We start from the raw sequence: 19,367 nt of genomic DNA on the forward strand, positions 1-19,367 counted from the left end.
AACCGACTATTGAATTTTCATCAACAGCTCGGCGGCAAAATGGGTTCATCGAGGTTGAGGGCGTGGTGGAGGCTTGGGAACGCCTGTCGTATCATAGGCACCGCGGCCCATATTGCAGACGATTGATCCTTGTTGTAACATTGTGATGGTTCTGACGGAGTTGTGTTGTACACTATACTACTGAAGTGATTAGTCGAGGTGCCTTCAAATGCGCAGTCAAGAAGAAAACAAAAGGTAAAGGCGATTATCTATGTATAAATGCATGGCTCTGTATACATCAATGGAAGCTCGTAGTAGGGGGGTATGAATGAAATTGGCACTGCCCACGAGGTCTTGGCCGATATGGAGAAAATAAAATGAAGCCAACTCAAGAAGCGAAAACGTAGACACATATTCCAGCTGCGGAAACAAGCGACAATGACTCACATGAATGACGAGGTGTAAGTGGTGCAACCAAGAAGTTGGCGTGCCCAATCAATGGCAGCAAAACAGATTATTGACCGAGGTGTCTGAGGCGATGTTACAAGGAGAGAAAGCCTAGGAAGAGATTGCCGAGATGGCCGGCCAGATTGCAGATGTTGCCACTAGTATCGAGGTGTTTCGGCACAGAAGCTGAGATATTGCTAGTCTGATGGGACAAGGCGAGATGAATCGGCACCGGCGCGTTGGAACGTGGCTGCACAGAATTGCTGTTGCAACACCGAAGAGTGTACAGGTACGAGGCGGCTCGGCTTGACAAGTGGTCTGGTGTAAGTGCAACAACAGGCAGGGTACTGCAGAAAGCGTAGGAGCTGCAGTGACTGTAATAGCTTCGGCAAAGGCGGGATGTGCTGGTAAATATAGCCAACGTAAAGACCAACTTCGGTGACGAGTCTCGGGAGTGTGCTGGTCTGCTTGTTGGTGATAGTCGATTGTGACTCTGTCTCTTTGCAAAAGGGGTCAGGGGCGGTTGTGGTTGTGAATGAGTCGCGTGGTCGAATAACGTCAAGTCCACCTGGTAGTCAAGTAAGGCACGGACGGGTACCTGGCGCTGGTCGCACTGGTGGGTTCAATGTTCCCTTTCCAACAAGATGGACTCTTTTTTTGGCTGGTAGACAGGTTGTGGCGCCTGAGCTTGTCAAGGTGCGAGAACAAAGACGCTGGTGGGTCGGCCAAGTGATAGTTTCTTGAAGAAGCTGAAGCTTGAGCTCAACCAAAGACGAGGTTGATTAGACAAAGTAGTAAGTGTTGGTAGTACAGAGGAGCAGCAGAAACTCAAGTCGATCTTGGCAACAAGTAAAGCAAGCAAAGCCAAATTGGCTGGTGATGGGGAAGAAAATTAAAGGGAGAGGAAGCTAGAAGAAATTGAGGAATGAAGTGGGAGCCAGGCGCTTTTGTACAAGCAGTCTGGTAGCATTGGCCAAAGTGTGCCCAGCCAGCACAAAAAGGAGCAATGAAGACGAGTCCTGAAGCCCGTCACCTTTTGGACCGGGGAAAGGAAAAAGAGTCAAGTCAGTGATTTGATTAGGCAGGGCAGGGTAAGGAAGCAAGGGAAGGGGGGGGTGTGTGATTCAGGGCGCTGGTCTGGTGCGTGAATGAAAGGAGAGTGAGTGAGTGAGAGAAAGTGACTTGACCAGACTGGTTTGGTCTGGTCCTGTGAGGTGTGAGAGAGCACGAGAGAGCCAGACACGCCAGGCTCAACACTCCACGTCCTTTGCGTTTTGCGACCAGACTTGGCTTGATTGACTCTGTGTCCTAGTCCCAACCCAACGCCTCGCTTGTCGTCCGTGCTCACCAAGGAAAGGGTGTGAAAAGCTGGGCGGCAAAACAGTGCCCCGTCCGTACCTTGCAGCGGCGACCTTCATGGCCTGGCCTGAAGCAGAAGAACGAAGGCAAAAAGAAAAACAAGAAAATTTTGCCAATTTGTCCAGGGACCTGGAAATTTCGTCCCGGGATCTTGGGAAACGGGTGAGAAAGCAAATGGAATGGCCCAAGACCAGCCACGGCTGCATCCATGTCGCAGCCCCCGTCTTCCGGTAAGATGGGTCGTACAAAGCCCGGTCGCCGGCGCTTCGCAAACAACCAGCTGTGAATGTACTGTACTGTAACAAATATGTACGGCGAGGCAGCGAGTTCGCTGGACAATCATCAATCCTTTCGTTGACAATGTTCAAGGGCCAACGCGCGTAAAAGGGGTTCAAATCACCAGTCTGGTGCCAGTGTTGTTGCCACAGTGGGCATTGACAAGACCTTGCCGGAAGAATGCCAACTTGGCACTGTCATGTCTAATCAGGCATGTACTTGAAACTTTAATGCCTTTTGCCATGCACCTACTGAACCACGTACTCTGCTGTGAGTACGGAGTACTCTGTATACTTGCCAAAGTCAACAGCGGCGTGAATGCACGGAGCTGGCATTCACAGGCTCCACTAATAGCTCGAGCCTTCATCTTTCTGGTGCCTAGCTCTCCTTGTTAGGTTGTGGGAGCACTTGACTTGGACCACGGCGCTGGCATTGTGCACACAATGGCCTGGTCTGGCTTGACATGTCGACGTCTTGGGTCCTTGGAGGGGGCGTGTCCTCAGACGGCCTCAACTTCTCCTAAACAGGGGCAAGTGGCTTCGCTACCTCTTTTTCCTTCGGGTTCCTGACAAGGTTCCACCTCCCCGGAGCCTTGGGCCGGCCCTGGGGCAGGGGTTGAGCGTAAGAGGCTGCGTTAGAGTCTGGTCGCCGCCCTGACTGTCCACAGGCCGTGGTTGAACGGGAAAATGGCTGGCCTGGAAATGGGTCCCAGACGAGCGCTATGGGAGGACTTCGCTTCAATGTTGCCTCGCCGTTGGTGACTTAGCCAGCCGGGAAACATGAAAAAGGAAAAAAAAGAAAGAAAAAGGAGAGACGGTCACTGTGGTTGAGGGGGCATCAAATGCCGTCCCATCCTCACCGGATGTCATCCGCTTCGATCCCGCCAGCCATTGCTTTGCACACGAATCATTCGATGACATGCAAGATGCTTTTTCAACCGCCGTTGATATTGAAGAGCCTCCATTTGCCTAGGTGCCCCTATTTTGCTTTGACCCATCTGCATCGCGCTTGGACGTGTGAATCTGAGGAGCAATCAACTTTAAAATGTGACCACGTATGATTTGGTGACGAATACCACTGTGAATTCGTCAGCCATGCGCAGAGTGCAAGGAACAATGCTGCTTTTGTTGTCCGGAGCCTGTGGTTAACCTTCGATATAGGCTGATCCCAACAAGGAGGGTCAGCAAGTCAAATCAATGCTCGTCTTGCTGTACCAAACAAAGATTTCTGCAACAGCCTTGCTCCCTGTGCATCACAGTCGTGTATTTTTAGACCCTTTTTTCTTTCTCACGATTCCTGTCCATTTTTCAAAAAGCCATTCATCGACTTTTCCACTGGCAGCGGGACTGGTAGCATGGATGGGGGGTATGGGGCGACAGCCGGAAGTGCATGACATGGGCCGGAAAGGGGACTAAATGCATCAGCCCTCGCGATTCCAATATGACTAAATGTCTCCTACTATATGTAAATATGTGTCAGTCAGCCTCTGAAGACATGCAGTGAAAGTGGCATCTATGGGAGCTCACAGCACATATTCGCCAGACCAGGCAGATTTTCTCATGTTTGGGGGCCAATTTGGACAAATGTCGCCAAAGTTGTCACACAATTGGCTCAGCGCACACAAAGACAGCCATGGAGGAGTAAGCAAACTGATGCATGTCGAGCAATCACCCTGTCAATCGTCCCGACAGCTCGGATTATTGACCCAAACATGCAGACGCCGCCAACAATAAGCGGGCCGAATCCCTGCATGCACCACCAAAAGTGACATCAGCCACCTGGTTGCATAAGAGCCCCCCATCCTCCATGCCGTCCCAATGCAAAGGGTTGTGTTGTTCAACTGGTCAGTGCCTGGGTTGAGTTGATACTCCCGCATGCGGAAAAACTCACATCACAGACAATACAGTATGAAGCTGCTTCAATGGGTCCCTGCGCTCATTGTAGTCTTGATTCGGTAAAAATAGAAATTGCAAGAGCAGACCAACGCTGGCTCTTCACGGGAAGCCATGAATGAACAGCTGTATCCTCTCCCCTCCAGCCAGGATGGACGGTTTGCTTTCGCCCCGTGTCCATTCGGCCCCTTTCAGCTATCATGGCTGACGTGTTCGGTCTGAATCATGCTCTTGTAGTTTAAAGTTTGTTCTCGCAGGTACTGCACAATACAGCCTCACAGTCTTCATCCAAAGCTGTGGATGGAATATTCCAGCTTGGAACTACGTTGATAGTTAGCTGTTGTATTGCCGTGGTTGGGGTAGGCTGGAATACAGAAACCACTTTGCCCGTCTCTGATGCTTTTGTCATATCCAGGCGACTTGACATCTGAGGACATGATGAGCACAATTCACTCTCAGTCGAATCGTGGGCCAAGAGTAAGTATGCCACTCTCCTCGTTGCGTCGATGAATTTTGTCACACATATATCCCTCTCCCGCATCAACCTTGGGTCGAAAATTCAGACCTTCCAATCAAAGCGATGAGTGGACTACGCCGACAGCCATTGCATGAACGCTCGATCCAAGGATCTACTGGATGAACCGGGAGCCTGATGCTGTGAAACCCTCTCGATGTCGCTTGTAATCCAGGAGGTTATCTGGCGCCAGCGTTGCACCATGAAGGGCAATTTTATTGCGGAGAAATGTAGAATTGTAGATACGGAGCCTACAGATGTGCATCAAGGAGTCGATAAGATCTGGTTGTTTCTCTAATTTGGAAGGTCCTGCCGTTTGCGCCTGCCTCAGCTTCTAAAGTTCCTGCTTCCCAAGTTCCTCCATCAAACCCCCATGTTTGCTCCAACCCATTCAGCACTAATGCCATTTTTCCTCTGTGGCGATTCCTGCCGCAGCCTTTTTTTTTTTATTCTCTCTTTTCGCCATGCTGCTGCTCCCATCCGTGGAGCACATGTGGAAACTGTGGCAGTCAGTTCTGCGTAAACTCAATGAAATGCCGCCGAGCTCGGCAACGACCAGGATCGTGGGTTCGCCTGTCGATGACCTAAAGTACCAATGCAGATAGATGCCTGCAGCCATGCTTGTACGCTCATCTCCATGTGGCACTTTTCACCGTGCTTGAGAGCTCTCGGAAAGCTCCTTGCACTGCTGGCAAGAACAGGAATCGCCCAGTCAAAGAATCACCTCCAACTCTTGCATAATGCCGAGCCCTAGAAGCTGAGCCACACTTGAAGGTCCTCTACGAACTGATCAATGGCATTGCTGCTGTGCTTTGAAGACACGGCTGTTGAGTTCAGACACTGATCAAACGATAGCAGAGAGGCAACAACTTGACATGTTCCAGCCCCGTACTGTCATGGATCTCCGATCATACATCGTCTCCTTGACTCCCTCCCGCGATTGGGTCCCACACATTCCGTACTCACAACCAGATGGCCAACTTCTCTATTTGTCCGACGTGGCATCAGAAATCAAACATGGCATGACTCCTCCCACAGCCCAGGTCTGTGGTTCGCCGGACAATGGCATTGAAAAGGGTCCTGGTACCAGTGGGACTGAGGAAGCCTTCGAGAATGTCGGAATCTGATGAACCAGGGAGCGCACGACAGGCATTTTGGTGGACCGAACAAGGACCGTACAGTATGCGACTTAAAACACTGCCCGCGCCCCGGCTGCACGCACTGTTTGGATACGGAGTACGGCATCCAGAGAAGGAGGTCGTGGCTCACCCCTGTCACTAATTTGCGAGGCTTCATCCCTGGGCAAGACTCGACTCACGCTTCGGCCAACTCAAGGTTCCAGTGTTGATTCATGTCAAGTAGCTGTTGAAATTGGACGGCTGGTACAACAAAAACGTTGTCAACACGAGAACCTCAGCAGAGGCCTAGAGGCACGCAACATAATTTTGGCTCTACTGGCCGCATACACACAACTTTCAGGCCACATCGTCATCATATGCACCCCAGGAATCCCTGGTCCCTTATTCTGCGTCCTGCACACGTGCCGAAGGCAGGCCGTCGGAGAGTCAATCCACTCTTTGTCCAGTCCAAGGCTAAATTGAACGATGTCCCGGTGTTCCTGCATTAGCCTGTTTTGGCGAGCTAGCCCCTGGATACATCAATCATGAAACACTGGCAATTTAGTAGTCAGCTGGTTGCCGATTCTTCTGCCTTTCAGAAGCATCTCATGTTACACAGTGAATGCAACCCGCAAACAGAGTTGGCAGGTGTTTGCGTGTCACTAGAGGGACCGATAGCGCCTACATTTAGTTGTAGCCTAGCCACGGACGCCAGTCACTGCAAGGTATTGACTCTATGTACTTGCTTTGGCTGCAGTTGATGTATTAGCCGGCCAACCACCCAAAAGTACATTGATCGCCCAGCAGAAATGCATTCTGTGCAAAATTGACAAAATGGCTGTTCACAGTGTCGGGGTGGAAGTATTTTATCAGATTCCGTCAGCCGGTATGAACATTGGCGTGGCAATCCCCGTGCATCTCTCAGAACGCCACATGTGAAGCTGATGTTTGTCAACGCCTCGGCTACGGTCATGTTCAATGATGCTCTCTCCCCTGTCAAAGAATGTGAGAAACAAATTTTCTTCCAACAAACACTCCATGGTCATGGACTAACGCTATCTGGCAGAGCCAGCCAGGTCTGTAGTAATCCATATTCCTAGTCAACCAGGATGGGAGCGACAAGCATTTTGCTGCGCAATGTCGTGTGTGTTTGGAGCTTCACACTTCAAAGAAGGGCAAGGCTTCGCAGCGTGGATACCACCTGGAGAGCCGCAATTCAATGCATCACCCCAGAATGGCCTGGTGAAAATTCCGGTATCACTGCAAGCTAGGATCGCAGCAGCCCCAGAGAAGAGGAGCTGGTCGAGGCTGGGCACAACTGATTCGTGATCCATGCCACCTTTTGTAGGATGGCTGTGGAATAGATGGCCAATCGCTTCTGCAGCGGAAACAGCCCATGTTGTCCCGACGGTCCTGATCTTGGGAGGTCAGGCACAGGTGGGTCGATGATGGGTGGCAGTCTCAGTTGACTCGCTCAGAACGCACTCTGTCAAGCACTCAGCAAACTGTCTCACTGCATTACGGGGGGACATTTTGTTGTATCAGGGTCCGCGACGACGAATTGGCAATTACGGGTGAATCTGCTTTGACGGAGTCATTCAGCAGTTCCACCTCCTTGGCAATCTAGCCAGGCAAGGAAGCAGATAAGATGCCCAATGCCGAGCTCAACGCTTGATGGGAATACTTGGTCCACAGCCAGCGGGCCATACTCTGGGAACTAGACAGTACCAGACCACATCTGGTGCAAAATGGACAGCCAGGCCCAAAGACCTGTGAACAGCACAGGTACACCAGGCTCAAGGTGCCTGTGCTGTTGCAGGTGAGGCGCCGAGGGAGCTGGTGTCCCCAGAGCCAGCCACGTTCCAAGGACGCCTTCTAGAACGAGTCAATATTCGAGCCGCACCGTCCGGGTCTGCTGTGGAGCAGAGCGCCAGCATCATCGAGCTGCCTTTGGCCATGTCCAACGTGTCAACAAACCAAGGGGATGCATGCCATGTTGCGTTGATCCCTTGGTGTGCTCACAAAATGCCCTGGCATGACAACAACCAGCGTCATCCAGCAAACATTCTTCCTTTGAGGTCGTGATTTGTGCGTCAAACCGACGCCACAGACGGACATTGACCAGGAGTAAAAATTTTGCCACGCATCGTCAATCGTCATTCCGCGTTGTCTGGGGTTGCCAGACCGTCGACGTTTTGTTAGTGCCACCCCTACCAAGTTACAGAGTACCTACTCCGTACTTGCAAGGGGCTTTGCCTCTCTCATTCATCTGGCGAGCAAGTTGGCAGGGTGTCGGGGAAGTCTTCCGCCTTGTCGTTGTCATTCATTTTAAAAATTTTCCATCAGTACGTAGCACAACACTAAGGAGATACCTGTCCCAGCCAAAGAAGGGTCTTAGGGATCATGGTGGGCCACGCAAACTTGGTCACCCAGGGGCAAGGCACGGCACCCAATGGGCATCTGGGCTTTTTGGAAGACCGTTGATGAGGCTTTCTGCTGCATCATCTGGAATATTTCCGAAAGGGTCTTGCAGCATCCAAAAGCGAAATGAAGTGGGCTTTGTCCATGTCCCGAATGGGGGACGGGTTTCCAGAACTTTTTGTTGGCCCGGTTCCCTCAACTCACTGAAACAACGCTGGTTGTCATGAGTATGAGAGAAAGGAGGCGCATGAAGCACCCTTCCTACGAAGTCTTGCTTAGGATACGGCCTCACGGCGGTATTTCATGGTCCTAGAGAACTGAAACCTGCGGCTGCTGCATGGAACACCATCACTGATGTATTTCGCCGGCAAAGGGCCTGCCAAACTTGTGTAACCTTGAGAAATTACTACAACTCATCAAGTTTGATCTGACTGGTCGGCTTGGCGATCATACGTGGACATGCGATGAAATTTGGATTACAATGCAATACATTTTCAGTGTCGATCTCATAATATGACATGACCTGGGCATAAGAATATGCTTTATGTAGGAAACATGTCTGCAAAATGGGATCGAGTTTGGACGAGGCGCGTCCCATAGGGTAGGTGGTAAATCAAGACCGCATCATCAGATATAACTAGTGCATTATTGTACGTAGGATTCCCTTCTTCCTGAGTCTATGCTTGCTAATGTGGCCTGTCGCTTGGTTTTACCATCAGGGGCTTGACTGCTTGTTGTCCATGCACCATCAGAATTACCATGGTGCGAGGCTCAGTTGAATCTGACTACATGCATTGCAGCCAAGAGAGTAAATAGTGGCGTGGCAAGGATTTCGTATTTCGCAACGTAAGAAAGGAGCTACCTATACAAGATTGATACTAAAGCGCCAAAGTAGTCGGTATTATCTTGTGAATTGTTTGTGCAAAGGGCTACTGCGCCATGAATAGACCGTATCTGGCTACATCTTCAATCAAGTCCGATACAAGCTCAATGTGGCCTTGAGCGGGCCATCCAAGCTGAAGACCAGTGCCAGACATCAATGGATGGAGCACTTGAGCTCCGCCATCCCGCCCCGCACTCCGTGACGCAGCTCCGTCTGACGTCTGCCGCATCAACAGCCGCAAACCGACAATCCTATTCCTGAATCCTGAACATCCACAACCATACACATCCCTCCCGGACATCGCCTCTCCGTACCTACTCTCCTCGTCTCGAATCACTGCACGACCATGTCCATCATCCAGCAACACACGAGCGCCACGCTCAGCGACGCCTGGCGAACCATCAACATCGACGCATACAACGAAGATTCGAGCGTCAACTTTGACACCTCGACACTACACCCGCCCCAACCCGAGATTAGCGAAGCAGAGGTGCGCCAGTTGGCTGGCCAGGTTAGACAGTTGCTGAGAGGAGGCGATGCCGAAGGCGCCCTGAGGGGATGTCTGGAGACGCCTGTGTATAATGGAACAGAGGGGGCAAAGGTACGTCGAGTTTTGACAGACGGAGCCAGGTTTTGTCAGCCGAGACAGAGCAAGAGTGCTAATGGGTTTATTGTAGGACGCACATCTCCAGACCATCATTGAGGTTCTGCAGTCCATCAAGGCGAGCGAGATGAGCCCCCTCCTCAAGGGAATTTACGAATCACAAGGCGGCAGCGAGTGTCTCGACGTCCTCATGAAGTACATGTATGTCCGACAGTTGCACGACTGCCCGAAGACGTCCCCCTGAGAACAATGTTAACCTGTGCGTAGTTACAAGGGAATGGCCATGGGCCACCCGAAATCAGCGTCAAAAGTCACACCGCAATCCACGGGAGGGTTCAGCCAGGTCGGTGCTCGACCTGGTGCTACGAACGAGTCAGCTTCTACGGCAATGAGCGTTCTGCTTAGCTGGCATGAGAAGCTTGTTGAGGTTGCGGGACTGGGATGCATTGGACGGACCATGACGGACTGGCGGAGGGTGTAGACAGTCAGGGGATAGATGGGCGGCGACAGTTTGACGTTTTAGGCGCCGAGTTTTAAAAGGGCTTGTAATGACGAATAAAGAAGAATATCACTTTATAACACAACTCACAACCAGGAGCGTGAGACCTTGGTGTCTTGAAATGTGTTGTATTGTCACATGCCGCGAGGGCTACAATTACATAGTATGTGCGGTTCTTCACTTCTTCTCCAGGATATCCTTCAGGTTGACCTCACCACTGCCTCTGGCCAGCGGCTTCGGCTGATTCTCACCCTCCTTCCACCCAATCATGTAGATGATTCTAAACGTGGCGGGGATAGAACCATCCGGATTTCCGTGCAATTCTCTATAAATAGCCTCATTGGCAAGGAGGACGTCTCTACGAATGGGACCCATCTCTCGTCCCAGGATGGCGTTATTCTCCCCCATGGCCTGGAGATCCTGCATCAGCGCAAACGTGTCGGGGTAATCGACAATGATGTCGTCCACGTCCACAGTTAACATTTTGAAACCCGCCTTTTGCAGTAGCCCGCCCACGTCTCGAACGTCTGCCAACGGCGATACGTGCGGCGACAAACCGCCCCTCCGTTCCAAATCAGCGAGCTGCAGAGACGTGCGCAGCTCAAAGAGCGTGTCTCCGCCGAGCATGGCACCGATGAACGGAGCGTCCGGTTTTAATATGCTGTTTATCTGGGACAGAATTCCGGGCAGGTCGTTGATCCAGTGCATGCTGAGCGAGCTCATGACCATGTCGAAGGATTCTGGCCCAAACGGGATGCTCTCCTCGTCGTCCAGGACCTGCCGCGTGATGTTGAGCTTCTTGTTGAAGTCATGATCCGAGTCACGGTAAAGTAGCGTTTCTGATGAGTCGGCAGCAATTAGTTCGGATATACGTGTTGCGAGAGGCTGTGATTCGGGCGTGGCTGGATCGGGATCGGGGTTCTCGCGGACGAGCGCTCTAGCCAGGTTGCAAGAGTTGGCGCCTAGGTCTAGAACTTTGGAAAAGTGTCGGTTGATGTCCTGTGATGTGGTTTGTTAGCCTACATGCTTGTCGATTGAGGAAAAGAGTGTGCCAGGTGGAAGAGTTCAATTCATACCAGGAGTCGTTCCGTTACGCGGATGGCAACCTCGTCTTTGAGGTAGTCTGCTTGCCGACTCTCGTCAGCTTTGGAAGCAGCGCGCTCCTTTTGCATCCATTTTGCTCGCCGGTTAAATACTTGAAATCTCGGTGCGCCTGAGGAGTGAACGGCATAGGTTCGTCTGGTGGTTAGATGGAGGGATGCGCTGGCGAGAGGCGATATTCTGTGGAAGCTTGTGCCCATTGGGCTTTGTCGCAAGCACACTGACATTACATTCAGGTGAATGCGCAGACCATATGTATGCCAGAACGAGAGGGAGGACAAGAATAAATGGCGTTGAGGCGATGAGATTAAGGGATAGGGAGACGTGGGTATAATATTTCACTGACGTCGTGAAGATGGAAGCTCATATTGGATTGAATGACGGATTCAATTTTGGTCATTGACGTCGGCCCTAGCCAATCAATCGAGGTTGGAGTGCTGCAGCTCAAGCTGTGGACCCCGCTCAATGCGGACCATCCAGGCATGCACTTAAAACCAGGTGGTCACTTCACCATATCATCCTCGACAATTTAAGCAATACCCCATGAACGCAAAATACTCTGTGGCAAAGGGTGCCAATCCCAAAAGTTGCTACCAGTACTATCCTAATTGGCTTGGATTTATCGCCCATAGTCCCCCCCTTAGAAGGCAATAATAAGAATCACACACAAGTCTATACCAATAATACACCAGAAAATAACGTATTTAACGCATATTGGGTTATCTGGGATGTAGATACCCAAACCTGGCGCCCGTGAATCTGGGTGCAAGCTTGGGCATTAGAGTGGTGTATTAAGTTTTTGGGGGAGGAAATTTGTAACCATTAAATTGGAGCCAGCTTTTAAGGTTCTTAAAAAAGTAGAACGCCCTAGCTAAAGGTAGAGTTGATGTTGTAAAATACACTGATGACGAAGAATTCGTCCTAGCGATAGGGAAAGCGGAGGGAGCCCTAGCCTCCCATTGGAGTTGCCTGGTGAGGGTGTTATCTTTTTGCAGAGGCAGCGTTATGAAGCTATTTATTCTGAGATGTCTGCACGCGCACCCGTAAAGGCTCACTTTTGCCTTACTAACCCACAATATAACCGTCACATCCCAATTATGATTTGGCAGCGTAAAAACAGTATTTAATGTTCATAAGTGTACTTGTTTGTTTTTTCCCTCCGGGGGCCGCCTGCGGCGAGCTTTGGCCTGCAGCCGGCTTCTCTTATTGACACCAAAAAGATACATCGCGAGATACACCGCGATACACCTCAATAAATAAGGTATGGCTTTATTTCTATTGACCAGTCGCCGAAGAGTATTTTACGAATAACCAATCAGAGGCTTGGGGACAGCCTCATATATTTCCGTTTAAAGAGGCAAAGCGGGAGCCTATGGCGCAACTTGCTTGCCCTGGGTTCATCACTCTTCACTTAGGGAAAGCTCCGCCTAATCATTCAAAGGCTGAATAGTGATAGTTGGACGCAATATCCGCTCGAAGTGAGTCGCATTGTAGTTATTGGCGGGATATCTTGTATTGTGTCTATTCCAGCCACAAAATCTGCCTTGCCTGGCTCTTGAAAAGGTTGCATCTTGAACTTCTTATAGTTAGCATCAGGTAAGAAGATACTTTATTAGATCCTACCTGTACCAATCAGGGGACTCTACACCGTGCTGTTGTCACTGTACCCTGCTGTTGTCTCTGTATTGTGCTGCTGTCTCGGTATTGTGCTGTTATCTCTATACTATACTGCTGTCTGTATACTGTGCTGTCTGGTTGTCTCTGTACCGTACTTGTACCACAAATCGACCTCTGCATCGTACTGCGACCGTAAAACGCCCCCCCCCCCTAATTTTTACTACAGTGGCAGAAATCACCGCCCAAAGAGGCCTGACCAAGAACCAGTTGGCGAACCAAGCCGCTGCATGTGGAGCAGTCAACTTGGCGGGCACTGGTGGCCCAAGTCTGCTGAAGACAAGGAGTCAATCCATTTGACCCATGTCAGTCCATTCAATTGGCAATTTGACGTCTGCGTCCCCGTGCAGCTTTGGAAAGAAGACAAGACCCCTCTCTTCTTCAAGATCATCAACAACAGCTATCGCCCTCAAACGTGTTCATTAGTCTGCGCGCGTGCAAACTTCATTCTGTCGCAGGTTTGCAGAAAGGACCTGCAGCTGAGTTTGTTTGCTCCCTTGCTTGCGCATTTCAGACTTGTTCTTGTTTGGCACTGCTGCGCAGACTTTGGCATTGGACCAACCCCATTGCCGTAGCTCCCGCCCACAGCCAAGCCTCGCCGCGCATCCGTGCAGCACGACTCTGAATCAGAACGACTACATCGGACGACGATACCATCGGTTGCTATTTGCGCCAGAGGCTTTGACTATGCGACCGGACCCGTGCTCCATTGACGACTAATTTATCTTCTCACCGACATCCACAGCAACACGATACCCTACCGCGACGGTATTTGAGGGAAAGGAGACGACCACACCAGCCAGGGGCTGACGGTGACGAAGGCGACTTCAACAATGTCGGCTCCCGGAAGCGGCTTTCTGGGCCGCTCAAGCAGTAGCAATGCCAACATGCGAGGTTTGGTCCAGTTTATTGCCGACTTGAGAAACGCCCGGGCTCGCGAGTTGGAAGAGAAGCGCATCAACAAGGAACTCGCCAATATCCGACAAAAGTTCAAGGACGGCAACCTCAGCGGCTACCACAAGAAGAAATATGTCTGCAAACTGCTGTACATTTACATTTTGGGATGGAACGTTGACTTCGGTCACCTCGAGGCCGTGAACCTCATCTCGGCGCAAAAGTACTCCGAAAAACAGATTGGCTACCTCGCCATGACCCTCTTCCTCCACGAGAAGCACGAGCTGCTGCATCTTGTCGTAAACAGCATTCGCAAAGACCTGTTGGACCATAATGAGCTTTTCAACTGCTTGGCTTTGCATGCCATTGCTAATGTCGGCGGACGGGAGATGGGCGAAGCCCTTAGCTCCGAGGTCCATAGACTACTCATTTCACCGTACGTTGCCGTCGACTGACCTGGTTGATGTGTTTTTGCGCTGACTCTTCGTTTCTTTTCTTTGTTTGCAGGACCTCAAAATCATTTGTCAAGAAAAAGGCTGCCCTGACGCTGCTGCGACTCTACCGCAAATATCCCGACATTGTCTCTCCCCAATGGGCCGAGCGCATTATTCACCTCATGGATGATGCTGACTTGGGAGTTGCCCTGTCTGTCACCTCGCTTGTCATGGCACTTGCCCAGGATAACCTCGAGGGATACAAGGGGGCTTATGCCAAGGCGGCCGCTCGACTCAAGAGGATCATTATTGATGGCGAATACACCACCGACTACCTCTACTACAAGGTTCCCTGCCCATGGCTGCAAATCAAACTGTTGAGACTGCTCCAGTACTTCCCGCCGTCTGGTATGTGTTTGCCCCTGGTCTCTTCTTGTCATCCCTTCGCTGCTAATACATCTAACCTCAAAACAGACGACACCCACGTCCGTGAAATGATTCGAGAGTCGTTGCAGAGAATTCTGAACCTGGCAATGGAGGCCAACAAGAATGTTCAACAGAACAATGCCCAAAACGCCGTCTTGTTCGAAGCCATCAATCTCATCATCCATCTCGACACGGAGCATGCGCTCATGAAACAGATTTCTTCTCGACTGGGCCGATTCATTCAGAGCAGGGAGACCAACGTACGATACCTGGGTCTAGAGGCAATGACACATCTTGCGGCCCGAACCGAAACCCTGATACCCATCAAACAACACCAAGACATAATCCTGGGCTCACTCAAAGACAGAGACATTAGCGTTCGCAGAAAGGGGTTGGATCTTTTGTACAGCATGTGTGACGCTACTAATGCCAGAATCATTGTTGGTGAATTGCTGCATTTCCTCCAAAATGCCGACTTTGCCATTCGTGAAGAAATGGTTCTTAAGATTGCCATTCTCACGGAGAAGTATGCCACCGATGTGCAGTGGTACGTTGACATTTCGCTCCGCCTGATTGCCATGGCTGGTGATCACGTTAGCGATGAAGTCTGGCAACGCGTGATTCAAATCGTCACGAATAACGAGGAGCTTCAGGTCTATGCGGCGCAAACTGCTTTGCAATACGTCAAGTCCGACCACTGCCACGAGACGTTGGTCAAAATTGGCGCGTACATTCTGGGCGAGTTTGGCCACCTGGTTGCCGATCAAACGCGCTGCAGCCCAATCGAGCAGTTTATGGCTCTCCAGGGAAAGCTGTCTGGGTGCTCGCCCAGCACCAGGGCCATGATTTTGTCATGCTTCATCAAGTTCGTCAATTTGTTCCCTGAGATCAAGCCGCAACTGCTCCACACATTTGAGGTGTACAGTCACACGTTGGACTCCGAAATGCAGCAGAGGGCCTGCGAATATCTGACCTTGGCGAACCTGCCCACGGACGACCTGCTGAGGACAGTGTGCGATGAGATGCCACCGTTCCCTGAGCGAGAGTCTGCACTTCTTTCCCGACTCCACCAAAAGCATGCCAACACCAGTGATCGACGGACCTGGGTCGTCGGAGGCAAGGACGCCAATGCTGATGGCACCGAGCTGGGCATGGCCAAGCCAGGAGGTCTTAAGAGAACCTTTAGCTCTGCTGCTGCGATGAATGGCGGCAAGGCCAATGGGAACGCTAACGGTGCCAATGATCTTGCTGGCCTGGATATGAATGCGCCATCACCGTCGGAACCCAAGATGCTCAAGGCTCCCAATCTGGCTAGCGCCGCTCACCTGTCTCCTGGCTGGGAAAAGGGCTTCAACAAACTCATTCTTCGATCAGACGGCATCCTGTATGAAGATGGTCAAGTCCAGGTTGGCGTGCGATCCGAGTACCGCGGTCAGATGGCTTGTCTCATCACATACTTCTCCAACAAGTCGCCGTCGCCCATGACGTCCTTTACAACCACTCTCGACCTGGACGAAAGTGAGAAGAGCAAACTCACTTGGGACGTCAAGGGCCTTCCCGACAGCACCATTGCCCCCGGTGGACAAACGCAACAGGTCGTCATGTTTGAATCCAAAAGGATATTCGAAAAGAGCCCAACCGTGCGCATCAGCTATCTCGCAGGCGCTCTGCAGGCTGTGACGTTGAAGCTGCCCGTTGCCGCACACAAATTCATGGACCCCGCAGACCTCTCGGCCGAAGACTTCTTCAAACGCTGGAAGCAGATCGGAGCCGGTCCGCGCGAGGCACAGGAGATATTCGGTCTTGCCGGCCCCAAGAACAACACCAGAGAGATTACGGAGAAATTTGTCATCAATACCGTAGAGGGCTTCCGATGGCGTGTCCTGGACATGGTTGACCCCAACCCGAAGAACATTGTTGGCGCCAGCGTGTTGCACACTTCAGAGGGAGGAAAGTTTGGCTGTCTTTTGCGTCTGGAACCAAATTATTCTACTCAGGTAAGACCTCACGCTGATGGAATTGCAATGAAATGGCTAATAACTGTCTAACACGATTAGATGATCCGGATGACAATCCGTGCCACCGACGACTCGGTTCCGACAATCATGTTGAAACTCATGCAGGAGAGACTCTCTCAGGGCATCTCAACTGTTCCCGAGTACCGTGAGCCTCCCACCCGGCAGGAGATTTCGGATTCCTTTGGAAACGTAATGGTTTCGTAGGACTCGGCGCAGTGAAATTCACTGGCGCGGTAGGGCGTGATGTGACGTATTACAAGAGACAGCTGTGGAGCGGAAGCATATTGGCGTTATGGAGGAAGTTTGACTTTTGAAATATGCATAATGGGGTCTCTGCATGGAAGTTGTAAAAGCATAGCTGGGACGCAGAGTGTATTTCATTTATGTGGGCTGATACCAGGATTTTCAATGAGATTTGTGTCGTTTACGCTGCTGTCGTGTGTGCTTGGCTGGGATTAGTATACGAGTGTGATGCTGCTCCGTGTCTGTGAGTTGGCGCTTGGCTCTGAGACTTTGCATAGATAAGCAATGTGTTGCCATACTACGCATGGCTGTTGAACTAACGTGGATTAGGTTCAGCGTGGCTTTTACATACGATATCAGGCCATCCTGCGCAAACTAATCTGATAGTGTTTCTTCACACTCTCATTCTGAGCAACGGTTTCTTGAATTAGCAACCCTCGGACTACATTCATTCGCGCGCCTCGCAGTCATGGACACGATGAACCCCAAACAAATCAGAACTCGCTTCATCATCATCTCCGGCACGCATGGCCATCCCCTCAAATCACCTCTTACCCATACCGCCGACATCGTTATTCAGTCGATCTTACAGAACACTCCAAGCTCGACGAACTACGGACAACCATTCAGCTCCTCAAGGATATCCAAGCCCCCCTGAAGTTGATCGTTGCCGGGAACCACGACTTCACACTTGACGAATCTGCGTTTGAGAAGAAACTAGCCGAGGCGGATCGTATTGCGGGTGAGCCCATCGACCGGGGTCTTGTGAGGGATCAATTTGGACATCCTGGTGAAGCTCAACGGTTGCTGGAAGATGCGGCAGAGGATGGGATAGCTTTTCTGCGTGAAGGGACGTATTCCTTCTCGCTTCAGAATGGAGCACGTCTCAAGGTCTACGCGAGCCCGTATACGCCATCCAATGACGGAAACTGGGCGTTTCAATATACGGGCGAGCATTCATTCGACATTGAGCCCAGTACGAGTGTGGTCATGACGCATGGCCCGCCGCACGGCATTCTAGATAGGACGGAGGATCGGAAACGGATTGGTTGCCCTGGGCTGTTTGAAGCTGTGGCGAAAAAGAAGCCCCTGGTGCATTGTTTCGGACACGTTCATCACGGATGGGGTGCCAAGTTGGTTTCGTGGCGGAAGCAAATGACAGAGAAGCCGTCTCATTTTACAGATGTTGATAATGAAGCGTCGATTGTTATCGACAGTCTTGCTTCGCTGGGGGATGGAGGGGATGAGAGGCAATTTCGCCAGACGAGTCATTGCTCTGGAGATGAGTACCCGGCTGGAGATGGCAAGACGCTGTTCGTGAATGCTAGCATCATGGGGGATGAGGGACAGATGCCCTGGGGTATGGATATTGAGTTGCCGCCAATATGAGCTGCCGTGGACGTTGTTTATTTCTCAAACATGAATGTCTAGCAAGGAGATCATCTGTACTTGTTAGAGTGACGTGTGATTTCATTGTGGTGTATTCGTGTCAAATGCTAGTCTTACCACCTACTCCTTAATCTTGGCATCTGCCTTTGCTGGCCGCAGCCCAAAAATTGTACTACCAACCCTCACCTCACCACTGCCCAACACAATAGCGCCCTCGAAATCCTCACTCATACCCATGCTTAACTCTAACCTATCATTATCCAATCCCAATTCCTTGGACACCAAATCCCGCTGCTCCTTCAACGTGATAAAGTCCTCGTTTTCATTCTCCGCAGTGGTAGCCTGGCTACGTGCAATAGCGCCAATGGTCATGAGCCCCAGAAGATGCAGATTGGAGCAATTGGTGATGATTTCGCGACACAGCGCGACGGTTTCTTCGCCGGGCGCACAGCCGGATTTGGCTTCCTCCCCCGACGTGTTCACTTGTACGTGGACAGAGAGTTTTGGCAGCGACGGATCCGAGGCGAGGAGCGTGCCGCGGGTGGTGTTGAGGAGATTTGCCTTTTTGAGGGTGTCTACGGACGAGACGCAGAATAGGTTGGGGATCTTGGCGAGTGTTTTGCAGTGGCCTGTGCGGTGTGAGAGGTTTTGATATGTATAGAGGAAGGATGATGAGAGAGAGTTACCTGATTGTAGGCCGCCGATAAAGTGCCATTGGATAGACTTGGGGAGTATTTGTGCTTTTTGGGTGAGTTCCTGGGTGTAGTTTTCACCAAAGTGCTCGTGAGAGGTTGGCGCTTGGTGGAGGGCGAGAATGTCGTTTGCGGGCTTGAGCTTGGAAACGGCGACTAGTCTAATCTAGAGTGTATTTATTGGTAAATGGAAATTTGAGAAGACGTCATGTCTGTCGACAGGTATAGCGTGATGTAAGTGAGACGAGGTGGTGTACTTACATTACGACCGTTTGCCAGAGAACTGATGCGCTCCTTGACGGATGACAGCTGAGAGATGAGAGCTTGGGCTCTCGTGGGGTCGACACGCATTTCCTCAACCTCGGTCATTTCTTAATTGTCTATGTATTTTTGACAGAATCGAGAAAATATCTGGTGAAGGAGGATATGGACTGAGGGTTGGTAAAGTGGTGACTGTGGTCGTCGTAGACCGGGTCATCATCGGCTGGTCCACTTTTGACATCT

General features: G+C 51.0%; 5 protein-coding genes across 5 annotated transcripts; 3 read left to right on the forward strand and 2 right to left on the reverse strand.

Moving 5' to 3' along the window:
* Positions 1–4,931: 4,931 nt before the first annotated feature.
* VFPPC_05267 (hypothetical protein) lies at positions 4,932–5,594 on the forward strand (the record flags this gene model as incomplete). Its single annotated transcript, XM_018284492.1, has 2 exons — positions 4,932–5,034; positions 5,323–5,594. 2 exons carry the CDS (start codon positions 4,932–4,934, stop codon positions 5,592–5,594), a joined length of 375 nt encoding a protein of 124 aa, XP_018146005.1.
* Positions 5,595–9,235: 3,641 nt separating this feature from the next.
* Positions 9,236–9,974, forward strand: VFPPC_05270 (ARP2/3 complex (p16-Arc); the record flags this gene model as incomplete). The annotated part of the gene is made up of 3 exons (XM_018284495.1): positions 9,236–9,490; positions 9,567–9,694; positions 9,761–9,974. The coding sequence occupies 3 exons, from the start codon at positions 9,236–9,238 to the stop codon at positions 9,972–9,974; spliced, it is 597 nt and encodes a 198-aa protein (XP_018146008.1).
* Positions 9,975–10,169: 195 nt separating this feature from the next.
* On the reverse strand, positions 10,170–11,293 carry VFPPC_05271 (methyltransferase type 12; the record flags this gene model as incomplete). Its single annotated transcript, XM_018284496.1, has 2 exons — positions 10,170–10,991; positions 11,069–11,293. The coding sequence occupies 2 exons, from the start codon at positions 11,291–11,293 to the stop codon at positions 10,170–10,172; spliced, it is 1,047 nt and encodes a 348-aa protein (XP_018146009.1).
* A 2,307-nt stretch (positions 11,294–13,600) lies between these two features.
* VFPPC_13799 (hypothetical protein) lies at positions 13,601–18,171 on the forward strand (the record flags this gene model as incomplete). The annotated part of the gene is made up of 5 exons (XM_022428894.1): positions 13,601–14,097; positions 14,169–14,503; positions 14,570–16,518; positions 16,579–16,684; positions 17,363–18,171. The coding sequence occupies 5 exons, from the start codon at positions 13,601–13,603 to the stop codon at positions 18,169–18,171; spliced, it is 3,696 nt and encodes a 1,231-aa protein (XP_022284527.1).
* Positions 18,172–18,291: 120 nt separating this feature from the next.
* On the reverse strand, positions 18,292–19,232 carry VFPPC_13800 (alanine racemase-like protein; the record flags this gene model as incomplete). The annotated part of the gene is made up of 3 exons (XM_018291572.1): positions 18,292–18,800; positions 18,858–19,029; positions 19,125–19,232. The coding sequence occupies 3 exons, from the start codon at positions 19,230–19,232 to the stop codon at positions 18,292–18,294; spliced, it is 789 nt and encodes a 262-aa protein (XP_018146011.1).
* Positions 19,233–19,367: the final 135 nt, after the last annotated feature.

This window comes from Pochonia chlamydosporia, chromosome 3 (assembly GCF_001653235.2).
Source record: "Pochonia chlamydosporia 170 chromosome 3, whole genome shotgun sequence".
Taxonomy (NCBI): Eukaryota; Fungi; Ascomycota; class Sordariomycetes; order Hypocreales; family Clavicipitaceae; genus Pochonia; species Pochonia chlamydosporia.